The sequence below is a fragment of the Microplitis mediator genome, chromosome 1 (genome assembly GCF_029852145.1).
Source record: "Microplitis mediator isolate UGA2020A chromosome 1, iyMicMedi2.1, whole genome shotgun sequence".
Classification (NCBI taxonomy): Eukaryota; Metazoa; Arthropoda; class Insecta; order Hymenoptera; family Braconidae; genus Microplitis; species Microplitis mediator.
Window position 1 is genome coordinate 20,926,127 of NC_079969.1, and position 24,702 is coordinate 20,950,828.

At 28.9% G+C, this 24,702-nt stretch overlaps 3 protein-coding genes across 4 annotated transcripts in view; 2 read left to right on the top strand and 1 right to left on the bottom strand.

The window, feature by feature from the left end:
• The window catches only part of LOC130678222 (midasin), a 93,150-nt gene extending 80,503 nt beyond the window's left edge, over window positions 1-12,647 (top strand). Inside the window, exons 9-10 of the mRNA XM_057485314.1 lie at window positions 1,147-10,258; window positions 12,325-12,647. Of these exons, the coding sequence (XP_057341297.1) occupies window positions 1,147-10,258; window positions 12,325-12,516 (9,304 nt within the window). The 3' untranslated portion in view covers window positions 12,517-12,647. The remainder of the gene's footprint in view (window positions 1-1,146; window positions 10,259-12,324) is intronic.
• Window positions 12,648-13,518: 871 nt separating this feature from the next.
• LOC130668695 (uncharacterized protein C18orf63-like) lies at window positions 13,519-20,186 on the top strand. Its single transcript, XM_057471094.1, has 5 exons — window positions 13,519-13,778; window positions 15,864-16,005; window positions 17,193-17,551; window positions 19,132-19,228; window positions 19,297-20,186. Exons 1-5 carry the CDS (start codon window positions 13,642-13,644, stop codon window positions 20,128-20,130), a joined length of 1,569 nt encoding a protein of 522 aa, XP_057327077.1. The 5' UTR covers window positions 13,519-13,641; the 3' UTR covers window positions 20,131-20,186.
• A 977-nt stretch (window positions 20,187-21,163) lies between these two features.
• LOC130668721 (uncharacterized) lies at window positions 21,164-24,106 on the bottom strand. 2 transcript variants are annotated; one of them, XM_057471145.1, is made up of 4 exons: window positions 23,946-24,106; window positions 22,932-23,365; window positions 21,379-21,655; window positions 21,164-21,304 (listed from the first exon to the last, which is right to left on the bottom strand). In XM_057471145.1, the coding sequence occupies exons 2-4, from the start codon at window positions 23,360-23,362 to the stop codon at window positions 21,182-21,184; spliced, it is 831 nt and encodes a 276-aa protein (XP_057327128.1). In that variant the 5' UTR covers window positions 23,363-23,365; window positions 23,946-24,106; the 3' UTR covers window positions 21,164-21,181. The 2 variants fall into 2 exon arrangements, with proteins under 2 accessions (XP_057327128.1, XP_057327119.1); XM_057471136.1 differs by having other exon boundaries at window positions 23,935-24,101.
• Between the last annotated feature and the right edge of the window lie 596 nt (window positions 24,107-24,702).

A 24,702-nucleotide genomic window follows, 5' to 3' on the forward strand; every position in this document is an offset into this window, starting at 1 on the left:
TCTTTTTTCGACTAATTCGCTCACGCTAAATCATCTCTACACTTTTTTTTATTATACTAAAGTGGATTAAATTGTATACTAGTACAGAGATAATTTCTTGAGGAATAATTTCGACCCGGTATTAAGTCAACTCATTATTCCATTGATTTAAAATGAAGTATTTTAATTAAAAAAACGAATGCTGTCAGTTGTTACGTATGAATCTTTAGAAACACGATAACTCTCGAAAAATATAATAAATTGGCCTGATTTTTTTCTATTAGCTTTGTATCTTTGGTCGCAAGAACCATTTTAGAAATCACTATCCAAATCCTTTTTGTTGAATTGTAATTAATAAAAAACTTAAAACCGATAATTCATTAAAAGCTTAGCTGCCATTTTTTATTTTTATTATTAATAATTTTTCTTTTTTTTCCTCCACTAACTACTGGCAGCATCACTAGTGTGACAGTAGGAGTAAAAAAGAAAAATTGACATAAAAAAAACAAAGTCAGAGAATTTAAAAAAATTTTTAATAATAATAATAAAACTGAAAGAAAAAACTAAAAATAAAAAATAAAATCAGTAAGTTTAAAGTTTAATAAAAATTAATAATGAAAAGAAAAATTATAATATAATCAAAGTATTAATAAAATAATAATTATTATCCTGAGTGATTGACGTGTGCACTTTTAGATTTCCCAATATTTTTTTTTTTTTTATTAATTAAATTGAGGCAGTCGTCAGGTCGTATTTAACATTTTTTTATTACAATCTTAAATTATTTTTCTCGTCTTTATGACAGTTATAAAAAAACAATAAAAAAATAATTAAATAATTAATAAAAATTTATAATTCAAGTTTGTTATTTTCATCGCATTATTATTTTTATTTTATTTATAAACTCACTTTAAAATTTAAAATACTCATCACTACTGTCTATTTTTATTTATGTCCTCGTGAATATTTCGATCTTACCTTTTACAATCCAAATAAAAATATTTACAGCGCAAAATTAAAGATAAAAAAAAATATTTTATCATCGAAATATTAACATTTATAAATTTTAACGATGTACTATCTAACATATTTTATTATCATGCATTTATTTTTTATTTCCTTTTTTTTTTTTTTTATTAATCATAAATAATATTTATTATTTTACAGAGCAATGAGAAATAGAGGCGTTGAAATATTTTTACTTGGTCACAAGGGATATAAAAGTGAAAATGAGCTTGACATAAAGTCATTGATGTTCGATATAGGTCTGACACGAAATAATCATCAAGAGGCGATGTTGAACATTAATCGGGAGATATTGAGTCAAAAGCTTCTGTCAGATAAACTCAGCACTATTCAACTGCTGCACTCAGTCTTTCTGATTACTCAGCAAATATTAAGAGGATTTTCCGTAAAAAAAGCATTCACAAGAGCTTGTATCGACGTTTATATAAAATCGCGATACATTTACCATTCAAAGATTAAAAATCATTTGTTATCAATTATAAATAATATTATTGATCAAAATGACATTCAAAATAATCATCCATCAATAATTGATTTAAGCGCAATTACCTTGAATGTACGTGACCTCCAAGATAATGTCAAGTTGACAATAATAAATCAACAAGCGACATTGTTATTGTCATTAATTAATAAATATCAAGACTCGTCTACTACTGAGTTTCTCAATAAATATCTTGATCCAGAAGACAATAAAAATTTAATTGTCATTGATATTAAAAAAATAATTCCATATTTACTTCTGATGTTCTTTGAAAAATCTTCAGTTAAAGATTTAAGACTAAGAAGCGCATGGTTACAAAAAAAACTTGATGATTTACCATCCGATAATTTTATCGTATCGATAAAATCTAAAATTGAAGAAATAACGGAAGAAATTTTTGATAATAAAAATAATTTACCGGATTCATTACCTTGGTATCGATGTATATCGAATAATATTATTGAGTCTGATCAAAATAATGCCCAATTATTATCAATAAGACTTTACTTGAAGACAATGGATGTTAAATATCCACAAAAATTATCTGTAACTGATGATAAAAATATAATAACATTAGAAAAATATTCAGACAGAGTATGCGGAAATAATGAACATGACGATAGTGTGGCACCGATTGCGACATTTTTTTCACCTTTTGTTACTCTAGTAAACCAATGGATAAATAATTACTTGAAAAATTTGTGTGATTGCAGTAATAATATCAAGTACATTGAAATAAGACAAGATCTCCAATGGTTCCGTCGGTTTTACGAGCAAGGAAAATTGACATTTATAAATAAATTACACCGCGTAAATGAAAGAATTGAAAGCGACCATACGGAAATGTTACTAAAAGTCCATTACCGTTGGCTGAGAAAATTATTAACTAAAACATTCGAAGAATCAAATAATTCACTGGCTACAAATGAAGACAAAAAAACTATTGAAACTCTCAAAGAATTTATGGTCAAATTTGATGATTATCTGCGCGAGCAACAATCGTTTAAAAAATTAACTAAAAAAATTAAAGAACAATTGAATATTCTTCGTCCTTTTACGTCTGAATTAATTATCAAAAATTACAAACAACTTGATTATTATTCTAATGATTTATTTTTGCCTAAAAATAATGAATTTAATTACCAATTAAATTTAGTATTCATCCAATTAGAAGAAACCAAAACAATAAGACGTAAATTTGAAAAATTATGGGAAAATATTTTAAATGATGAATTTAATGAAGACATGACAGCTGACGTAATGTCTAGTGTTGATATATTTTTAAATAAATATAAATTATCAAACAGATTTAATATAAAAGAAGTAATGGAAATAATTTTATCAACTTATTCAAGTAAAACTTTAATAGAAATGTCATCAAATATCAAATTATGGCCCATTTACGAGTACACTTTTATTATGTTTGCTCATAAATTACACTGTCAGTTAAATGAAAAATTGAGTAGTGACATAAATATCAATAACTCAGAAATAGTAAACAAATTTTTGAATTTATCTTGTGTACCAACAAATTTAATAGCAGTATTAGCGACTCTGTTAAATAAAAATATTGAGCGAGAGAATTGCGAACGTTTATTACCAGAATTATTTAGATATCTTACTCAATATAGAACTCGTGATACTTACGACCATTCAAATTTTGTTAATTATTTGAAGAGCGTATTTGAAGAAGACTCAAAACCCGACGAATTAATCGAATCGAATTGTAAATTTAATTATTCTGATGATGATCCAGTTCTAATAAATGCAATATCTGACATTCTTTTATCTCAAGATAGCAAAGAAAATTTGGTAGTATCGACTGCGGCAATTGGATTTTATAATTCCCATATAAAACAAATCAATACAATAAATAGTATACTCTGGCGTAATAGTATAACTTTTAATTCCAATGAATACAATTTAAGTTTAAATGATCGTAAAGCCTTTATCGATTACGCTGACGTTTATCTGACAGCGATTGATAAAATAGAACAAACTTGGGATATAAATAAATTGATGAAAAATAGTAAAGTAATTAATCAAGACAAATTGACTGGAGATTTTTATAATGAGTGTTACAAAAATCCGATTGATAAATTGAAATCAATTATAAATAATTTAACAACTGATTGCAATTACAGTACAGAAGGTATCGATAGAGGAATTGCATGGATATATTTAGGATTTCATAAATATTTTATATTCAGTCATTTAGGTTTTATAGATCCGGTATTAAAAACAGAATTAAAACTTAAATATATAAATGATGACATTGAAGATCTTGAAAATTTAATATACGCAAATAAATTGGATTGTTATTTATTTGATGACGATGGTTGGATAGCACATGGAGGTGATTCTTCTCGTATTGCAAGTGCCAATAAATGTATCGATATATTGTATGACGTACAGGGAGAATTAAAGAAATCAACAGGTTATCGATCATCAGATGTGCGGTTTGTTGATTTGGCTAAAAAAGTAACTCGTTTTAGAGACGACATTGGCACGGCTGAAAATATTATAAAAACTTGTGAAAATTTATACAAATTAACAGAAAATAAAATAATCAGCGGTAGCGAATATGATTCTGATGAATTATTAACAGCAGTTAATATTTTAATAAATAAAAAAAATACATGGAAAATATTTTATCAATCATTAGATAAAAATTTCATGGCATATTATCGTGAGCTTGTATCCCCTATTATCAATGGATTAAGTAAAATAATCCACGGCGCAAATATTTTAATTGACCAAACAAATCGTTTAATTTCACGTGAAAAAACAAGTGTCTGTCTGACAGAAAATAAATTATCAGCGCAAGATTATCTGTATAATTTAGTAAGATTTCCTACTATTGGTAATGACCAAGAAAATTTACTTAAATTAATAGACTTGCATACATCGAAAAATAGCAAAGAATTTATTATTAAATTTATTGATAAATCCAAATCATACTTTGAAGTCTTTCGTATGTTAAAAAATTGTTTAGTCGAACTTTATAATCACATAACTCTGACAAAACAACTGACAAAGCCTCTGTGGAATAAAATGAATGAATTACTTTCGCAAATTTGTTTAGTGTGGAAAAAACAACAGTTGGAAGAGGAAAAAGCAGCAGCGGAATCACAGAGTTTGTATAAAGGGAACGTTAGTATACATTGCGAAACATTGACCGATGATGAAGAAATGAACAAACAATTACAGGAATTGTTCCCAGCAAGTAAAGACTTTGATGACATTAAAAATTTAAATACACTTGAAGCTCAACAAAATTTAAAAGGTTCAGTTGAAACAATAAAATCATGTGGTAACTTGATAACTACCGATGATTTGGAACAAGTCTATAAAATTCATTCGCGAATAGTTAAATCATTTACTTCCGCTCCATGGCTAAAACATTACAATTTTATTGAATTACCAACTCGTGATTATATAGACCCATTACTTCAAAGGTATCATACTTTCGGATTACTCCGACCGGAGCTTGAAAAATCTTTATCTGCAGACTTGTCGAAAAAACTACACGTCAGTTTGAATTTACTGTCATCAATAACATTGGCCACAAGTCTTGGTGAGAATAATAATTTAAATAAAAGTCATGAAAAAACTTATGACTTTTACAAGAGCAGTAACATCGAAGAAGTAAAACAATGCGTAGAAATTCTCGATGGTTTAACGGAAGTTGTTGAAAATTATTTGATAGACTGGCCGGAACATCCGACACTGCAGTCAATAAAAATGATTATTACCAGAATAAATAACTTCCCAATAACGTCACCTGTATCGAGATTTTTAACGGGACTTGAAATTCTTCTGATCAAAACACGCGAGTGGAAAGAAACGGCCGCTCGTAAAGGCGATCGCTTAGCAGAATATTCATTTTCATTGGAGAAACAAATAAAAATTTGGCGACGTCTTGAACTCGGTTGCTGGAAAGATTGTTTGGACTCTGCATTTAAAAGATCTGAAGCCAAAGCATCTAAATGGTGGTTTTTTATTTATTCTATTATCGAATCTTATGTCAATAAAACTTCATTAAGCACAGAAATTCCACAGGAAGTGATTGAAAAATCTTGCGATGACAATGAAATAGTAACAGCTAAAAAATTAATTAAATTATTGGAGATTTTTATGACTCAGTCTTCCCTTGTTGAGTTCAAAGCTCGGCTTGATTTATTATTAACATTCCACTCTCACGTATTTTATTTAGAGCCGAGTGTTGAAAGAGATGAATTGCTGTCTATATTTTGGAATATATATAATTATTATAATAAATTTACAGATGATGTTGATAAAAAAATAAGTCAGTTAAAAACAACTGTAGGAAAAGAAATAAAAGATCAAGTAACGATTGCTAATAGAACGAACATTGACCGTTGGACCGTAGAAGAATTAGTGAAAAAAGTTCATAGAAAATTACTCGATTGCATTAAAAAGTACGAAACTGTTTTAAAAGAAAGTGTTGGTAAATATTTAACATTTAGATCATCAAGTGAATCATCTGAAGACGATAAAGATGAATGGGATCGTCATAAAATTCGTTATTACTCAATAAATCCCGAAGATTTTATTGTATCTGAGAATAAATTCGATGAAATTTATCCTGTTAAATCCAAAGGACTAAGAGCGGATATCATAAAACATTTTAATGAAATGAAAAACTCCTGCCGGAATACTATTCTGTCATCAGTTTATCCTGGATTGCGTATCGAACTCGAGCAAAGAATTGAAGAATTTGTTACTTATGCAACAGAATTAAAAAATATGAAAGTAAATGAGAAATTGACTATTGAAAAACAAAAATCTCATGCCAAAAGTATTCTGCAAACTAAAAAGAAAGCCCTCAAAGATTATTTTGATACTCTGAAGAACTTTGGATTTTCTTATAGAAGAGGTCTAGCAGATTGGAGAAATTCACCAGATCAAGTTCAAGATTTTACTGTACCACCGTTGGATATTTCAAGGACTCTCGAGAGACTTGAAAGTTTGGGAAAATCTGATAAGCAAATGTTAACTCATTGGGATGGAAGTGAGCACTATTATTACCAGTCATGTATTAAATTAAATGCGCTAATTAGCACACTTACAAAAACTCAAACAGACTTGGGTCCTATGAACATGGATCAGTGCAAAGGTTATTCAGTTAATATTATAACTAAAGCTCACAAGCAAAAAATAATTCTAGGCAGATCTATAAATATTTATGCAGCATTGAGACAACAAGTTTCAAGTTTATCAAATATTGATAACAAAAATTTAAGCCTTCCGCGTCATCATGATATAGCTCAGTGCGCTAATGAATTAAATGATTTACTGGCGTGCTTATCAATCGGATTAGAGCAGATTGAAATTTATTTACAAGCTTGCCCTCGAGATAATCTTGGAATAAATGACCAGGTAATTGTCTTGGAATCATCTGATCTTCCGTTAATTAACGCGACAAAAGGGGATCAAACTTGGGAATCCGCGAGTGTTTTAATTAAAGACGCAATTAAATCAATCAGTACTCTATCTACTGATCACAGTAAATTATTTTCTAATACATCTGTGGCAACTTTCATAAGAACTCATGGTCATTTTAAATCATTAGAAAATAGTTGTAAAAATATTTTGAAAATAAATAAAATTATAACGACACTTGGAGAAATGTTTGGTAGTGAAAAAGATAAATATCACCCACTTTTAGCGACTATTAAATTTCTTATGGATCGATCTAATCAGTGGATTGATAAATTCAGTGTAATAAAAAAATTTGAAAGTGATCCGGGAATGAAAAATGACTCTGCCATACAAGACATAAGAAATAAAATAAAGTGTCTTGTAGAAATTATTTTACGGGTTATAAAAACTAATGAAGAAGTATCACAAAGTGATGTGTCATCTAACGATATAACTTGCGAAAATAAAAATGATGATGATAAAGAAGAAGAAAATGAAGATTCACTTTTAGATAAAAACGGATTACGTAAACATTTAATTGAATCTCTGGAAAAAGATATTAAAAATTTGGAGATTGAAAAAATAAATCAACAATTAGAAAGTATTATTTACATTGCAGAAGAATTAAATCCACTTTATACTTCATACTATAATTCATGTTTATTGACATGTCTGCCTTTACTAAATCAATATATTTTATTTACCCAATTTTATTTGACAGAACAAGTCGCAGCTTTTCGGGTAACATGCAAACTTTTGTATTTACAACTTAAATTTTTTTTAAATTTATCAGCAAATGGATTTTGTGTACCGAAAAATTTAGACGACAATGAAGCTGATGCTAATGGTGGTGAAGACAGTAAAAGTAAAGATGGTATGGGACTGGGTGATGGTGAAGGTAAAAAAGATGTTTCTGACAAAATAGAATCAGAGGATCAGTTGGAAGAAGCGAGACCAGCTGATGAAGAAGAAAAGAATGAAGATGATGGTGATTGCAAGGAAGAAGATAAAGGCATTGAAATGAGTGATAATTTTGATGGTAAATTACAAGACTTAGATAAAAATGATAACGACCAAGAGAACAGTGATGATGAGAATGATGATAATGATTTGGATAAAGAAATGGGTGAAACTGAAACAGGAGCGGATCAGATGACTGATGATATTTGGGGTGATGATACTGATGAATCGGATACTGAAGAACAGGTTGATGATACCGACGAACAGGGAAAAGGTGAACAAGCTGGTGAAAAAGAACTGGGTGCTCGAGATGAATCAAAGCATCAGGGTGAAGATAAAAAAGATGACAATAATGGCGAAGAAGAAAAAGAAGATAAAGATAAACCAGAAATTAATGAAATGAATGAGCCTGATATTAATGATGATCAGATAGATCCATATCATGGCAAACATAATCCTCAACCTGAACCAGAGCCAATGGATCTTCCAGATGATTTAAATTTGGATGGTGAAGATGAGGCCAAAGAAGATAAAGATGAAGCTGGAGAAAATCCATTTGATATTGACGCGATGAAAGAAACTGTACCGCCTGAAAATGATGATACTGAAGCTGATAATCAGGAAACGAACAAGAATGCTGATGAAAATTTGGGTGATGATAGTAGTGATGAAGAAGGTGGTCCGGCAACTGAAGATACTGAGATGAAAGACCTAGATTCTAAAGAACCTGAAGAACCTGAGGCTTCTGATCAACAAGTTCCGGATAAAGGAGAAGAAAAAAATGAAGAAGGAGATCAACCGGATAAAGAAAATGAAGAAGAAAAAGGAGAAAGAGCGGTACCTAGTACCGATGATGGTAGCAAAGAAACTGACACCGCTGATCAGCTTGAAAATAAAGTCGGATCTCGTGATAAAGTTGCTAATGATCCGAATCAGGAGAGTAGAAAAGATACAGCTCCTGTGGAAGAAAACAGCCAAGATGATGGCAATGATAAAGGAACTGGTCAAGCGCAATCTAATGAACAAAATGAAGGACATTTCGGAAGTACTGCGGAGAAGAATACGGCCGTCCAGCAGCAGCAAGAAGAACAAAAGTCTAGAGAAAAAAGAAAAAATCCTGGAGAGAGTGATGAGAATCGGGCTTTAATTGATAAAGCACAGCCGAACAAGAAGAAACAAAAGATCATTAACACTCGAGAAGAATTAGGAAATGATGAAGATGATACTGGAGCTGCTGAAAATAAAGATAACGGTGACATAGATATGTGCCAACATGTAAAAAATACAGAAAAATTTGATGACTACGCAACTGATGCTGCTACTGAAGAACAGGCCAAGAAGCAGACTATTGCGGATAATGAAGAAGAACCAGATACACGCGATGAAGAACTGATGGATGTTGATATGCATGATGATAAAGAAGAAATCATTGAGGAAGATATTAAAAAAATGGATGCTGAGCCGACTCCAAAGACTGATAAAGATAAGGCTAAATCTAGTTCGAAGAATAATGTAGAAGAAACTTGTAATATGGAAACAAAACTTGACGTTGAAGGTGATATTGTACCGACAATTACTGTAGCACAGGAAGTTGAATCGGCTTTTTACACAAATTTAAAAGAAGATGATACTATTGATTTAACGCAAGAAGAAAATGCTGAAGAAGAAAAATGTGTCAGTCGATGGATTTATAAACCATCTTCTGAACAAGCGTTAACTATGTGGAATAACGTTAGCTCGCGAATGGAAACAGCAGCAAGAGATTTATCAGAAAAATTACGGCTGGTACTTGAGCCAACTCAAGCGACTAGACTGAGAGGTGATTATCGTACTGGTAAAAGAATAAATATGAGGAAAATAATTCCTTATATTGCAAGTCAATTTAGAAAAGATAAAATTTGGTTAAGACGAACGAAACCATCGAAGAGAAATTATCAAATTTTATTGGCATTAGATGACAGCAGTAGTATGAAAGATAATTTATCTCATGAGTTAACATTTGAATCGATTTCATTGATCAGCAAAGCTATGGAGTATCTTGAAGTTGGAGATCTTGGTGTTATTAGTTTTGGAGAAAAGGTTGAAATTCTTCATCCATTGGGTAAACCATTTAATGAAGAAAGTGGATCGAGACTTATTGAAGAAATGAATTTTGAACAGAAGAAAACTAAAATTGTTAAAATGATAAATGATGCTGTTGATATGTTTGAAGAACAGAGAAGTTCGACTGATAGCGCTAAGCTTCTTATTATACTCTCTGATGGGCGTATCAATGAACAAGAAAACAGTGTTAATCTTGCTGTAAGGAGAGCTCAACTTGCTAATATCTTCTTGGTTTATATAATCATTGAGACACCAGAGAAAAGAGTAAGTTTTATTCTATTATTTGATAATAATATATTACACATCAAGGGAGGAAGCAGAACATTCAAGTCCGCGTGTAATTCCTTATCAAGCCGAAGGCGAGGGTATCAAACACGTGGATTGGAACGTCATACCTTTCTTTGTGGTGTGTATACGATTTTTCATCAGACCTGCACCTGAAAGTTTAAATTTTTGCCTCTGTTTGTGGGGAAAATGGCGCATGCGCTAATTTTTACCAACTGTTTCTTCGTGATAGAAAAAGTACGACTTTCTTCCTTTTAAACAGAGCAGGAATCTAAGCTTCCGGGCAGTTATGGTGAAAAAATTTTCACCTTCCAATCCGCGTGTTTGCCATCCTCGTCTTCGGCTCGGGCAGGTAATTGCACACGTGGGTTAGAATGTCTTAATTTCCTCCCTAGGTGTGTAATATACTAATAATAATATATTGAGTGACAAGGAATGAAATAATATGAATACAGACCAGAGTGAAGTTGTCTGTCTGAGAAAAAAGCAAGTCCTGAAAACACCCATGCCTGCATTTATGTTTCATCCTATCTCACTCATTATATTTTTCATAACATCTGCTCGAACTTAAAGTTTAAATTTTCAATGTTTGATGCCAGTCGGAATAAGTTGATTTCAGGTTAATGATGTGAGAAGCTATTGGTGTAGATTTAAATCATGAATTCCAATCAAGAGTAATTTTATTTACTCATAAATTAAAGCTATAAATTAGAGCTATAAATTTAGCCTCCTCGATCCTGACGTCCCGTATAGGGGATAATTTTGCAGCATTGACAACTAGCCGCTGTTTGCTGAACCATAAAAATAATTATTGCTACAGCTTTAAAATAGATGGCTTTAAAAACTATAAATTAGAAAAAACATGAGATATGTTTCTTTGTTTCTTAAAAGGTCTATAAATATACTTATAAAAAATTATTCAAATAGCAAACAAAATTATGTCTCGGGACTGAGGAGGTTAAACATTTAAAATTTAAACTATAATTGGAAAGTCTGAAGATTGTGACAAACAATTGACTGCCGATAAGGTTTGAATAAATATGAATTTTAACTTTAACGGGCTGAAATCCAAATCTTTTTTGATCTCCAGGAATCAAATAAGCCGCTTTCATTCCACTAGTTTATTAAATTCGCAATTTAAGCGTACGTCACAGTTTGTCACGGCATTAACCTTAAAAGATCATGAGTGAGAATGAAGTTGAATAAAATTTAAATAGAATAAAAATTAAAAAATGCATATTCAAATAATTTAAAAATCAGTACGCGTATTTTTTTCAATTTCATTATTTCAATTAATTAGTTAATTTATTCAAAATTTATAAATTGTCTCACATCTGCGACATTCACATGAGTAAAATAATGTACCTGACAATTGGCAATTTTTAAAAATTTTTAAATAAATAAAGAAAATGTAAGTAGAATGAATATTAATGAATCCGTAATTAAATGAGTGTGAATGTAGCAGACATGAGACAATTTAAAAATTTAAAATAAATAAATTAAAATAATGAAATTTAAAAAAATGCGCGTACTGAGTTTTCATTGATTTAAATAGGGTAACAGTACCAAATATTGACCGAGCTCTAGTTAATGACCAGGTACTAAAATATCGTTAAAAATTCAAAAAATATTAAATTTAATTGATGAAAAATTAATAATTTATAACTGCATATTTTTCATGAATTAAATTCAACAATTTAAGAATTTTTTAGAGTTTTTAAGTACCTGGTCATATAAAATGGAGCGACGTCAATATTTGGTACTGTTATCTTACGTATTTAAAAAAAATTTGTTTTCTAGCTCTATTTTTTTTTTTATTCAAAAATTTAAAAAGTTCCCACTTGTCAGTTACATTCACACTCATACTTAATTAATTTATTTGAAATTTATAAATTGTTTTACATCTGCGAGATTCACACTCATAAAATATTTTGTCTCGCCTGGCTAAATAAGCATCGAAAGTTCAAATTTCAGAGCAGATGTTATAAAATATATTATAATAGTGATTTTAATTGATAATAATTATTGTAAATTTATTATTTCAGGATTCTGTGTTGGACATTACAAAAGTGATACCTTTGCCTGCAAAAGAAGGAGGAGGAGTTCAATTACTACCTTATATGGATAGTTTTCCATTTAAATTTTATATGATACTTCGTAACATAAATTCATTGCCGGGAATTCTGAGTGACGCTTTGAGACAATGGTTCGAGATTGTCGGAAAAATAGATACATAATTTAATTTTTAGACTGTATTTATTTGTTTTATAAATAAATAAACCAATTGTCATAACAATTACATGTATAATAATCCTGTTTTTTTTTTATTGTAAAAAATTTATAGTTTGTAAAATAAATTTTTCTTTACCACTTTAACTGAATGTTGAATATAATTATTGTAAAAAAATATATAATAATTTTAATGTCAGAAAGAGAAAAATAATTTTTTATTTTCTAAGTAGCGGCAAAGTAAATTCAAATTTTTGTGTTCTAACTGAATAATTATAATTACATAAAACAAAAAAATTATAAAAGAGATTATCTAATAGTTTTTCACGAGACGATTGATCAAATATGTTGTAATTGTATCCCAAATTTTTTTAAAAAGTATAAAAGAAACTCAAAAACAATTAACTAAACATGATACTAAAATTAGCTGACGTCTAATGACTTTTGGATTTTTTTTTCCAAAGCGATGAATTAAAAAAAAAATATTTCAAAAAATTGCATCTGTAGCTTTTTCAATTTTCTACATGTGCATATTTTTTTTTTTTTTTTTTTATGTAATTGATATCTTAAATAAAAATCCAAAAATTTTTAATTGCCTGATAACTCCAGGATCATAAATAAACTAAAATTTTTATAAAAGTCTTAAATTAATAGATGATAAATTAATATGAATAATAATGATAATCTAAGAAAATTCAACACACATATGACTTTTATTTTTAAAAATCATAAAGTTATTAAATAAAAACAAAACAAGTTTTTTTTAACTTATTTTAAATAAAGCGCGCCAACTTCAAACTCAATATTATTCGTGGAAAAAATAAAAAACAGTTTATTTAATTTTTGTTGATTGATGAATAAGGAACCAATAGGATTCAAGTAATGTTTAAACTGACCAATAGAGTTCCATTCTTATTTAAACGACCGATAAAATTATATTGTTTTCACAAATGCAACTTTTAAAATATTTACAAAAATCTGACACGTCAGTTTTATTCGCATTACTCTCGAAGTGACACGTTTCATTAACACAAGATTTCAATTAAAATTCCAATCTAATTGATTGATTACATATTTTTAATACTTACTCCATTACTTGTAGTAAATATTATTAATAACAAAATTATTGAAAAATGAATAAAAATGAATTTGTAATTCCGATAATTGCCAGGAGATCACTGTGCTGTGTAGTATGTAGTGTAGATTGCAATGATGTTAAATGTTTATCATCCGCTAAATCATCTTGGCATTGGCAAAAATTAAAATGCAGGTACTGATCAATATAATTTCTTTAATCCTTTTAATTAATAAAAAAAAAATACATGAGTGTAAATGTAGCAGACATACGGCAATTTTTTAATTACATACAAAAAAATTAAATAATTAAAATAATAAAATTTTAAGAAATGCATGTACTGAATTTTGAATTGTCTGAAGATGCATTTTTTTATTTTTATTTTATAAAAATTTTAATTTATGATTTCTAAGTTTTAAAAATTGTCCGCTAACTTTATTGTCATAAAAAAAAAACTTAATTATTTATATTATGAAGAGAATAAGGAAAATTTTGTCCATCATATTTATAGGAGAAAATTAGTTATTGTAGTAAAATTTGGAATCCTTGGGAAGGTCTTGACTTGAATTTGTACCTTTCTCCGGTTTCAAATGTTTTTATGTAATAATTAGTCCAAGTAGCATAAAGACAACATTAAGATGTCAAAAAGATATATTTTGAAAGAACAAGACAAATTTTTTTTTGTCTCAAAGCCAAGTTTTTTTTTAATATAATGAAGATATACAGATGTTGGTCCTAGGAGTCATAATAAAAACGTCATTTCAATTAAAACTTTGTTTAGATGACTTATTAGTAATATACTTTTCGGCGTCACTTGTGTCAAGTCTTTTAAACAGATATTTTTTTGGTGATATAAATTTCTAATCGCTGTCAAGATTTTGGTGTCTTATCAATAGGTCAAAAAACAGACTCAAAATTTCTTATACACCTTATAGATCATAAAGCCGTTTTTTTTTTATATAAATAAGACGTACAGATGTTGGTTCTAAGAGTCATAGGAAATTTTTCTTCTTTTTTCCGTCCTAGGAACCCAAATAGTACATCTGGCTTTGTGAAATCTACAAGATAGCAGTTTTGAGATTGTTCCTTGAATTATCGATAAGGCACCAATATGTCGGCAAAATAATTAGAAATTTATGTCACTGGAAAGATATCTGCTTAAAAGACTTGACACAAGTGACGACAAAAAGTAAATTACAAATAATTCATCTGAACGATTTTTTAATTGAAATGATTTTTTTAAGACGGAAAAAAAACACAAATCTCCTATGGCTTAGGCGTCATAGGGGACCAACATCTGTATATTTATTTATATAAAAAACACTTGGTTTTGAGACAAGAGAAAATTTGTCTTGTCCTTTTAAAAGACGTCTTTATGACATCTTAAAGTTGTCTCTGTGCTACTTGAGAAAGTCATTTTAATTTAAAAAATCGTTGAGATGACTTATTTTACCATTATTTGTAGTTTTTTTTTATCTTCTTGAGGTACAGTTTTTGGCCACTTTAAGGCCAGTTTTGGACACTTGAAAAATTTTAATAAAATTATTTGTAAAAGACACAACGACAAAATTAATTTTTAAAATGTGTTCAAAGATACTTTTAACCCGCTGTTAAAATGGCAATTTTATTTTACACTTTTTCATTAATTAAAATAAAGTATCAAATGTCCAAAAATGGAGCAGTGGCCACAAATGGTACCTCTACCCTAGATGTCACAAACCCAAATGTCCTACGTGGGTAGTTCGATATCGTAATTTCTCGGAGTATTTCTATATATGTTTAAAATTCGGGCGAAAAGATGTTCATTTGTTTTTGATTAGTTTTTTTTTCTAATAATCATATTTTGAAATTATTAACATCTAAATTTTTGAATGCTATTTATGTATTGTATTTATTTGTATTAATTACCGGCAATATTCTTTGGTAAACTCTAAAAATTTAATCAATTTTTTTTTTATCTGTCAGCGTTTTTGAGATACTTTAAAAAAAATAAATAAACAAAAAATACGTTAAAGAGAACTAGACAACAATAAAAAAAAATTTGAACGTATGAGTAAATGATTAGATAAAAAAATTCGGTTAAAAATACATTTGATAAATTTAATAGTGACACACGGACAGTCACGTAAGAACTGCAGGTTGCTAATAGTTTATTTCATGTTAATTAAATAAAAATTATCAACAACTTACTGATGTCAAAAAAAAATTTTTAAAAACACCAAACAAAATTATAGATTAATTATTTAATTTAATCTTAAAATTATTTTATTATATTTACAGATTGATGATTTACTTGCTGAAAGATGATTTTATAATTGGATCTCCCATTCCTAGAAACGAAAAATCTTTCTATATTATTGTAACAAATGAGTTTTATAGAAGCGAGTCTTTAACTGCAACCATCAAAAAATTAAATCTCCATGTAAATTATTAATATCTTTGATAAATTAATTACTTTATTGATAACAATAATTTTTCATGATACCCAGCATCGAAACTTCAAGTTTCAGTGTCTCTACAGCCAGTCGAAAGAAGCTAATTTCAGTCCAATGCCGCGAATGAATATTAGCAAACCCCTGATTAAATTCAGATAAATTCTGTTAATTCGGTATCTAACTTAAAAATGAATTCTATCTAATTCGGCAAGAAAACCAGAATTTGTCCAAATTAAAACGAATTTAAATAATTATATTGGTTACGTAACAAATGATCCGAGGACAATTGATCCGCGACAATTGATCCTTGCGACGATTGATCCGTCGATAAAATGCGTGTAACATGAAAAATTACGCCCTTTTTTCACTGATTTTGTGTGCGTGTAACATAAAAAATATACTCACACACAAATTAGTCAAAAAAGGACGTAATTTTTCATGTTACACGCATTTTATCGACGGATCAATCGTCGCAAGGATCAATTGTCGCGGATCAATTGTCCTCGGATCATCAGTCGTGTCACCAATTATATTCGGTTTAATTCTGATTAATTCGAAAATAATTCTCCAATTTCTGGTTCTGAATCCGAATTAAACTGAATTAAAAAGAATTTAAAATTTTTAAATCGGTTTTATTCTGTTTAATTCAAATTCAAATTTTCAATTCAGTTGAATTCTGTTTTGCAGAATTCGACAGAATATAACAGAATTAAAATTTTTAATTCGGTCGAATTCAGTTGTTTAATCAGGGACACGTGAATTCTGAATGCCTTCAGTCAGCAGGCAGGAACATTCGTGTTTCATCTCTTGAGAAGAAACAATTAATATTTCTGCCCGCTGGCTGATGGCTTTCGCAATTTGAATTCTGATTTGTCATTTGTTTAATAGTAATTTTAGACCATTAATTTTATTTACGTAAATGACAGTTCTGACTGTGTAATAGTTGATCACACCATTGGTCTTAAATAAACTTGTTTCTGACTGGCTGTTGACACTGTAAGTTCCAATGCAGGTAATCATGAAAAATCTAGTGTGAAACTCAGGATGAAACACGATTTCAGACTGCGGGTGATGTCAGCCAACTTCATCCTGGTCTGAAATCGTTTTGCTTCACCCCTTGTCACATAATACACTATTAAAGAATAAATAAATGTATGAAATATATTTTTTATAGGCTTCAGAACCACAGCCAGTAACAGCTCGAGCATACATCACCTGCATAAGATACACTGTTAATTTTTACTTATCACCAGAATGGAATAAAGTTTCAACACTTTACTTTGAAGGTGATGATTTTTGGAAGAAAACTGAACATTGCACAGCTGTACAGGCTGATATTAATTTAATTACTCCCGAAGGATCAGATATTGATAAAATTTGTGTTGTAGTAAATCCTATGAAAGCTAAATTATTCCCATTGAGACTTTTTGATCTTTGTATTCCTCATTCAGTTATATCAGATTTTATGGCTGATCCAAATGGAATTATTGACGTAACTCTTTTTGGTAACAGCAGAGTTCCTGTATTGCCAAGGTACTGTACAATAACACTAGTTAATTATTTTGGGTAAAATTTATTAAACATATTCTTATGACCCCATAAATTTTAATTATTTTGATAACAATTTTCGGCCTCATCTGTGTCTAAAATTATTAGACGAGATTAATAAAATATTTGAGCATATATTGATTTTTTCAAGTATTATAAAAAAAATAAAAATACATCATTGAGTAAAAGATTCGATAAATAATTCAATTAAAAAAATATTTAATAAATTTAGTAGTGACATCGGGTAGTTATTCACAGTAAAAAATATAGTTCACATAAAATTTGCGGTTTTTTAACACAGGCTATTTGTGTTAGAAAACAACACAAAATTCGGGTAGTGCAAGAGTCCCACGTAACAATTTTTTTTCAATTCTTGAGCAAGCCTGCTTTCAAGATCGATAGGTGATAGTGTTTTTTTCGACGTATGTCTTGCTGCAGATACTAGTGACCAGATTTAAATTGCAAGTCTAGTGCAATCCTTACACAAGAAATTCGTGCCAGATTATAACTCAATTCTGGAGGAAGACTATAGTTAAAAATAGTTGCGCATGGCTTGATCAAGATCTGCTCAAAGCTCAAAATTGACCTTGAGCCTTGAGCAGATCTTGAGCAAGCCATGCGTAAGTACCTGCTGTAAGTTACTGGTGAGCAAGACTTACACAAATCTTGACACAGGTTTCTTGATACACGATCTTGCGGTCTTGCGATCTTGGTTGAAGTTAGTCCAAACGACTTTAAAAACCTTGAATAACTTTTAAAGGAGTGAACTTAGCAAAAATTGTTGAGACACTTTTTTTGTAGAGCATTTAATTTCCTTTGAGAATATCCATCAGCTTTTTTTCGAAAACTGATTTTTACAATAATTACAAAATTTCAAAGTTGAACAATCAAATTGTTAAATCATAGCAATGTTTAAGGCATGATTATAAGGAAACGGTTCATCTGACGAAAAATTTAAATCAAACTTTTCTTGTAGAGCATTCAATTTCCTACAGGAAATGTATTTAAGTCAATTTCGTTTGTCTTTATTGTTTGAGAGTTATGAAACAAAAACCCGCTCTTTAAAAGAAAATAAAAAAATTGCGATGACACACCTCTTAATATTAATATTAAGGGCTTAAACTTACATGATAATTTTTTTTGGTCATCATGATTGATATTTTCACAGTATCGTTAAAAAAAATTGTTGTTTTTTTTGGCCCAGTCTAGTAAATATAGTTTATATATTATTTTGTAGTTAACAAATATAGTAACAACAATTATTACACAGAAAAAAAGGATTTCTTGGCGTAAGAAAAATTTTTCATAATAAAATGAAGACAAAAATTTTCTTAGAACTAGAAAAATTTTTTTCTCGCCCCAATAAAATTTTAGTTTTTAATTCATAAAGCAAAAAATTTCTTAGAGCAAGTAAAAATTTTTTGCGTCAAGAAACGTTTTTTTTCTGTGTATCTAACATTCAACGATTCTTTGATAGTGAGCAATGTTTTTACTAGAATTAAGATTTTTAAAAAATCACGTAATATTTCATACTAAAAATTAAATGAATAATTATTTAATTGCAGTATGAAGCTTGGAAAAGTTCTCAGAGTATTGAAAAATATTCCATTGTCATGTCCGTACAGTAATTGGATTGAGATGAGACGTTTTTGGAAAAATATGGTAAGTTAATTTAATATTTATTTAAATAATTAAAATTAATATATAATTATAAATTTTTTTAAATACAGTATGGATACAGATTACCAAAAACAGCTGATGGAATTATATTTTATGACATTCAGTTTCCATCACTTAAACCGAATGATCGGTTTGTTTATCCTGATATTTGTGTAAGAGATGGTATAGATCAGACTCCTCTGCGCGAAGATACTGAAGCGATAGTTCAGAGATTCATGATTAATTTAAGACAGACTATTCCTAAAATTTGTGTTGAAACGGCTGATAAATTTAGTGATCAAAGTTCAACTCAAGTCCAAAAAGTTATTAACGCTTCAGTGGAAATAAAAACTCCAGTTAACCAGCCGGAATCTAAAAATTTGATAGGATCTAGTAAACTTTCTGTTCCAACTTTGTTAAAAAACTTCAATATACCATCAACTTCAACGGCTGGTATAGAATCGGGTTCTGATATTATGTACCAAGTACCCGAATCAGTAAAAATAGAAAGCAACAGACAACTGACGACTTCAATGTCTCCAACAAAAAGCCTTCTTGGTAAAAGACTTGGCACGCAAACATTAAATTCAGATAATTTTAATAAAATTAAACAAATTCATCAACCACAAAATCCGCACAAAAAACCTCACATTAACATTTTTAAAAATGCTTCAAAATTTTTTGCTAATGATTCAACAGAATCACCACCACCACAAGCTTCAAGTATTTTTTCACCTTTTGTACATCCAAAAAACTTAAGAAATTCTATAACTGTTACTCGCAATAAAATTTCATCAAATGCTAATCAAGTAACAAAAGTTTCCATTGAAAATTTTACAGATAAAAAACCGAAAATAAAAGATGAAGAAAATATTATTCCGCCAATGAAAATTAGAAAAAAATAATTTCCGTATTTTATTAATAAATAAATTATTTAGGTTATAAATAAATACATGGAAATTTAATTATTAATTATATTTTTAATAAGCAATTTAATTACAAAAAAATAATAATAATTAGACTTGATTAAATTATCAAGTATATTTTAAATATAAATTAATTTATACTCTGACTTTAATAACAATAATTATAAATGGGAAGACATCAATTGCCTACATTGTTTTTGTTGAATGTATCAAATCCTACATTACTTTTTCGAACATTATAAATGTTTACTGCTCAGTTGCTTACTAAAATTTATTTTCTAAGGTTCTATTGCCTACATAAATATAAAATATATAATTTAATTGCATACAATAATTACTGCAATTGATAACTATTTAACTGTGTACTCAAATCAAAGAAATATCTAATTAATGTCGATAAGTTTCTGATTTATTTGCTGAGAAAATCAAGTACTTATTGCGAAGAAATGATCAACGTTCACGACCGATCACATAAGAAAAACAACTCAGCCGATCTGTAAAATATCAGAACTACGGTCAACTTCACAATAGTATAACTCGTCTGGTCCATCATAAAATACTGGGCTGAATTTCATAGTCGATGTAGAAAATAACCTGACCAGGCCACTAATTTCTATTAGAAAACTCTGAATTTTCCAGTTACTATTATGAAGACTACTGTGGTTCTGATATTTTCTAGATCAGCTGAGTTGTTTTTCTCAAGTGATCGGTCGTGAACGTTAATCATTTCTTCGCAACAAGTACTTGATTTTCTCAGCAAATAAATCAGAAACTTATCGACATTAATTAGGTATTTCTTTGATTTGAGTACACAGTTAAATAGTTATCAATTGAATATCAATTGCAGTAATTTTTGTATCCAATTAAATTATATATTTTATATTTATATAGGCAATAGAACCGTAGAAACTAAATTTTAGTAAGCAACTGAGTAGTAAGAAATTGAATAGTAAGCATTTATAACATACGAAAAAATAATAGAGGTAAACTGATACCTTCTCATTATAAATTTTAATAATTAGTTAAATAATTAACAATAACGTTTGTTACATTCTTCAATAACAGATAATATAATATTACGATCAGTTTTTCTATCTATTCCAATTTCCTTTAGATCATCATTAGTAAGCGTAAGAAATAAATCCACATCTACCTATAAAATAAATCACATTAATTAATTTAAAAATAAATATGATAAAAAAAAGATTAAAAATGTAATAAAGTTACTTCTTGTTCAATAAATATTAAAGCAAAATGATTAAGACCAAATCGTCCGAGTAAATTCATTAATTTATTTTCTCGTGGATTGAATGCTGAATCTTTTGGTGAACTATCGAAAGAAGTTGCTAGCAGAGTATCATCCAATCCCAAAGTTGAATCATTCAGAAAATCAGATGATGGAAATGGAGATCGTACTGGACTACATTCGATTGCATCAATAATATCAGTATCTTCATCAATTGAGTCGCTAATTATTAATTTTGGCGGTTGAAACATTTTGTATCTAAAGAATTTGTAAAATAAATAAAAAGTTAATAATAAAAATCTCAAAATCGGTTGACCCACAGGGTCAACTACAAAACTTCCCGCTGTTTTCGAGCTCAGAGAGCTGGAAAATGTTATAATTGGTAAACTTTTGAGCTCTTCGAGATCAAAAAACGATTGGACCGAAAAAATGTATACATTTCGATAAAAAAAAGTAATTGTTGTCCGAGGATATCTTCGATAAAAATCGATCGATTTGCACCTGCTCTGCTGCAATCGAAAGAGCTTGCTGAGACTTAGATTTGACCAAACTTAGAAACTAATCGGTCGCGCGATTTACGAATTATCCAGCAAAAACTAAAAAAAAAAAATTTTTATTTAAATTTTTCGTATAACTTGTAAACTACTCGACCGATCGACTTCAAAATCCAATCAGTTTTAAGTCTTAGTGAGGTCTTTCGATTGTCGCGAAGTGCGTTCAAATCAGTTTATTTGTTCCAAAGATATCGTCAGACAAAAAAATTTTACACAAAGTCAAAATAGATTCCTAGGACCTCAAAACGTCAAGATCTGATGAAAATTCAATTTTCGAAAATTAGAGCGAAATCAACCCATGAAAAAAAATTGTTCCAAAAAAGTTCGACATGTGGAACTTTTGAACTTAAGACAGACTAGAACTTTTGTAATTTTGATCGTATAAAAAAGTTTGTCTAGACATTACATGAGCGAATTTTGAGTAAAAAATAGTATATTACACACCCAGGGCAGTAAATAAGAAAGCCTCAGATCACATGTAATTGTTGGCCGAGACATTTCTTACTTTACTGCCCTAGGTGTATAATATACTATTTTAAAACATATTTCACAAAACGTATTTTTACAACATTTTTCCCGTCCTCCAAAAAAGTACCTATTAGAAATCGATAGTTCCATAAGCATAAAAAAATATTCATAACACGTTTCAAATTTGAGGTTTTTGATCTTTTACAGAATGAGGATAAAATGTAGTAAAAATACGTTTCGAGAAATATTTTTTAAGAACGTTCATTTTAACTCAAATTTCGCTCATACAAAGTCCTAGTAAACTTTTTTTTTTTTCTATCGAAATTATGAAAGTTAAAAAAAAGTTCCGCTTGAAGTTCTAATCTGTTACAAGTTAGTTCTACATGTCGAACTTTTTTGAAATCTTTTTGGAACGAATTTTTTTTAGGCGGGAATAATTTTTTTTTTTTTTTAATTTTCAATTTTCATAGCGGGAAGTTAACAAATAATATTATTGTTTATAAATAACATACTTGTGACGTTCTGGTCGGTCTTTACGTTCAGGAGTTGATGTACTCGGATCTGGATCATCACTCGAATTTAATGATTTTTCACAATTACTATTTTTGCATTCATCATCATCGTCTATTATTAATGTTGATGATCTCGTTAATAGTTTTTTATTAATATTAGACTTTATAATTGAATTAGATTTAGAAAAATCTGGAGGAGACTTAAAAATATTTAATAATCCAAAGTTTTCTTCAACTTCTTTTATATCAGAATTCAGTACAGGGTTAGAAATTTTAACTGTTGGTGTCATTTCACAATTGTCGCCGTAAATATTTTTTTGACATTGATCATGATAATGATAATCAGATAATTCTTCTTGTTTTGTAGATATTTTATCAACATCTTCACAGAATAATTCCAGTGGATTACGATTTTTTTGTAACCATTCCATTGTCTTAAACATATTAATTACATTATAAATATATCAACAGTAATTATATTCACATATTTATCGGATGACAGTTGCCGTGAATGAACAATATTATATTTTTATCTCCATCATTTAGATTTTAATCACAACTACATGAAGAAAATATTTCACTCATGTCTGATTGGCTACTTTTAGAACTTAAATTATAATTTTTTTGAATCCTTCTAAGGTACAAGACCTAATACCTGATGAGAGAACTAGTACCCAATCACTCCATGTATTTGTATATCTATATTTAGTGAAATTTAGTAAATATAGATGTAAAAATACATGGAGTGATCTGGTACTGAGTCTTTTACCTTACTAACAATCGATTTTGATACATCGATAATCATAAAATTTATACGAACAAAAATAGCAGACGTCTGACAGTCTTTTTAATTTTTATTAACAAATTGTCTGTTATTACAAATAATTATTTTAAAATTTCAAAAAGTACTCGGTGTGTAAATTTAATTTATAAAATTCAACATAATTTTTAAAATTGTGAAATTGACATTTTTTAATTTTAATAAATTATTAATTAAACTAACTTTTCTCATACCTTTTTTTATATTTATATACTCAATACAGGTATTAGTAATTAGTATCAGTATAAATAAATTAGAAAATTATAATAATTAATTTTATAATAACAATGACACAAAGACCCGCTACGCACGTGTTTTTAGCAAATCGTCATCAACAATACCGACTCATAGCTTTATTATTATTATTATTTTCATTACTATTACTATTACTATATGGTTCTTTTTATGAGTTTGAATGTAGCAAACATCAGACAAATTTAAAATTATTAATAAATAGAGCAAATAATTAATAAAATAACATATATAAAAAATGCGCATTTACAAAATTTTGAAATTAATAAGTGCATTTTTTATATATGTTGTTCTATTAATTATTTACTCTATTTATTACTAATTTTAAATTTGTCTCATGTCTGCTACATTCACACTCGTCTTTTTGTAGCATAAACGTTTTCTTCATTAACGCCAGTTCATATCTACGTAACCTGTAAAAAAAAATCTGTCTATCGGTTAACCCTGCGGGCCAGCCCCAAAACTTCCCGCTGTTTTTGAACTCCTTTAGCGTATACCTGAAGATCAGAACGTTTTTCACCCAACGAAAATAATAATTCATGTACATTGACTGTAAAGGTGACTTAAGGGGTAGTTCAGGGTAGCCTGCTATTATCAGCTGACGTACGAAACATTTCGAAATCTAGATGCAGTAGATTTTTTACTTTTCATTTCGTTTTTTTTATTTTAGTTCCGTGAAAAACGTTCTGATTTTCAGGT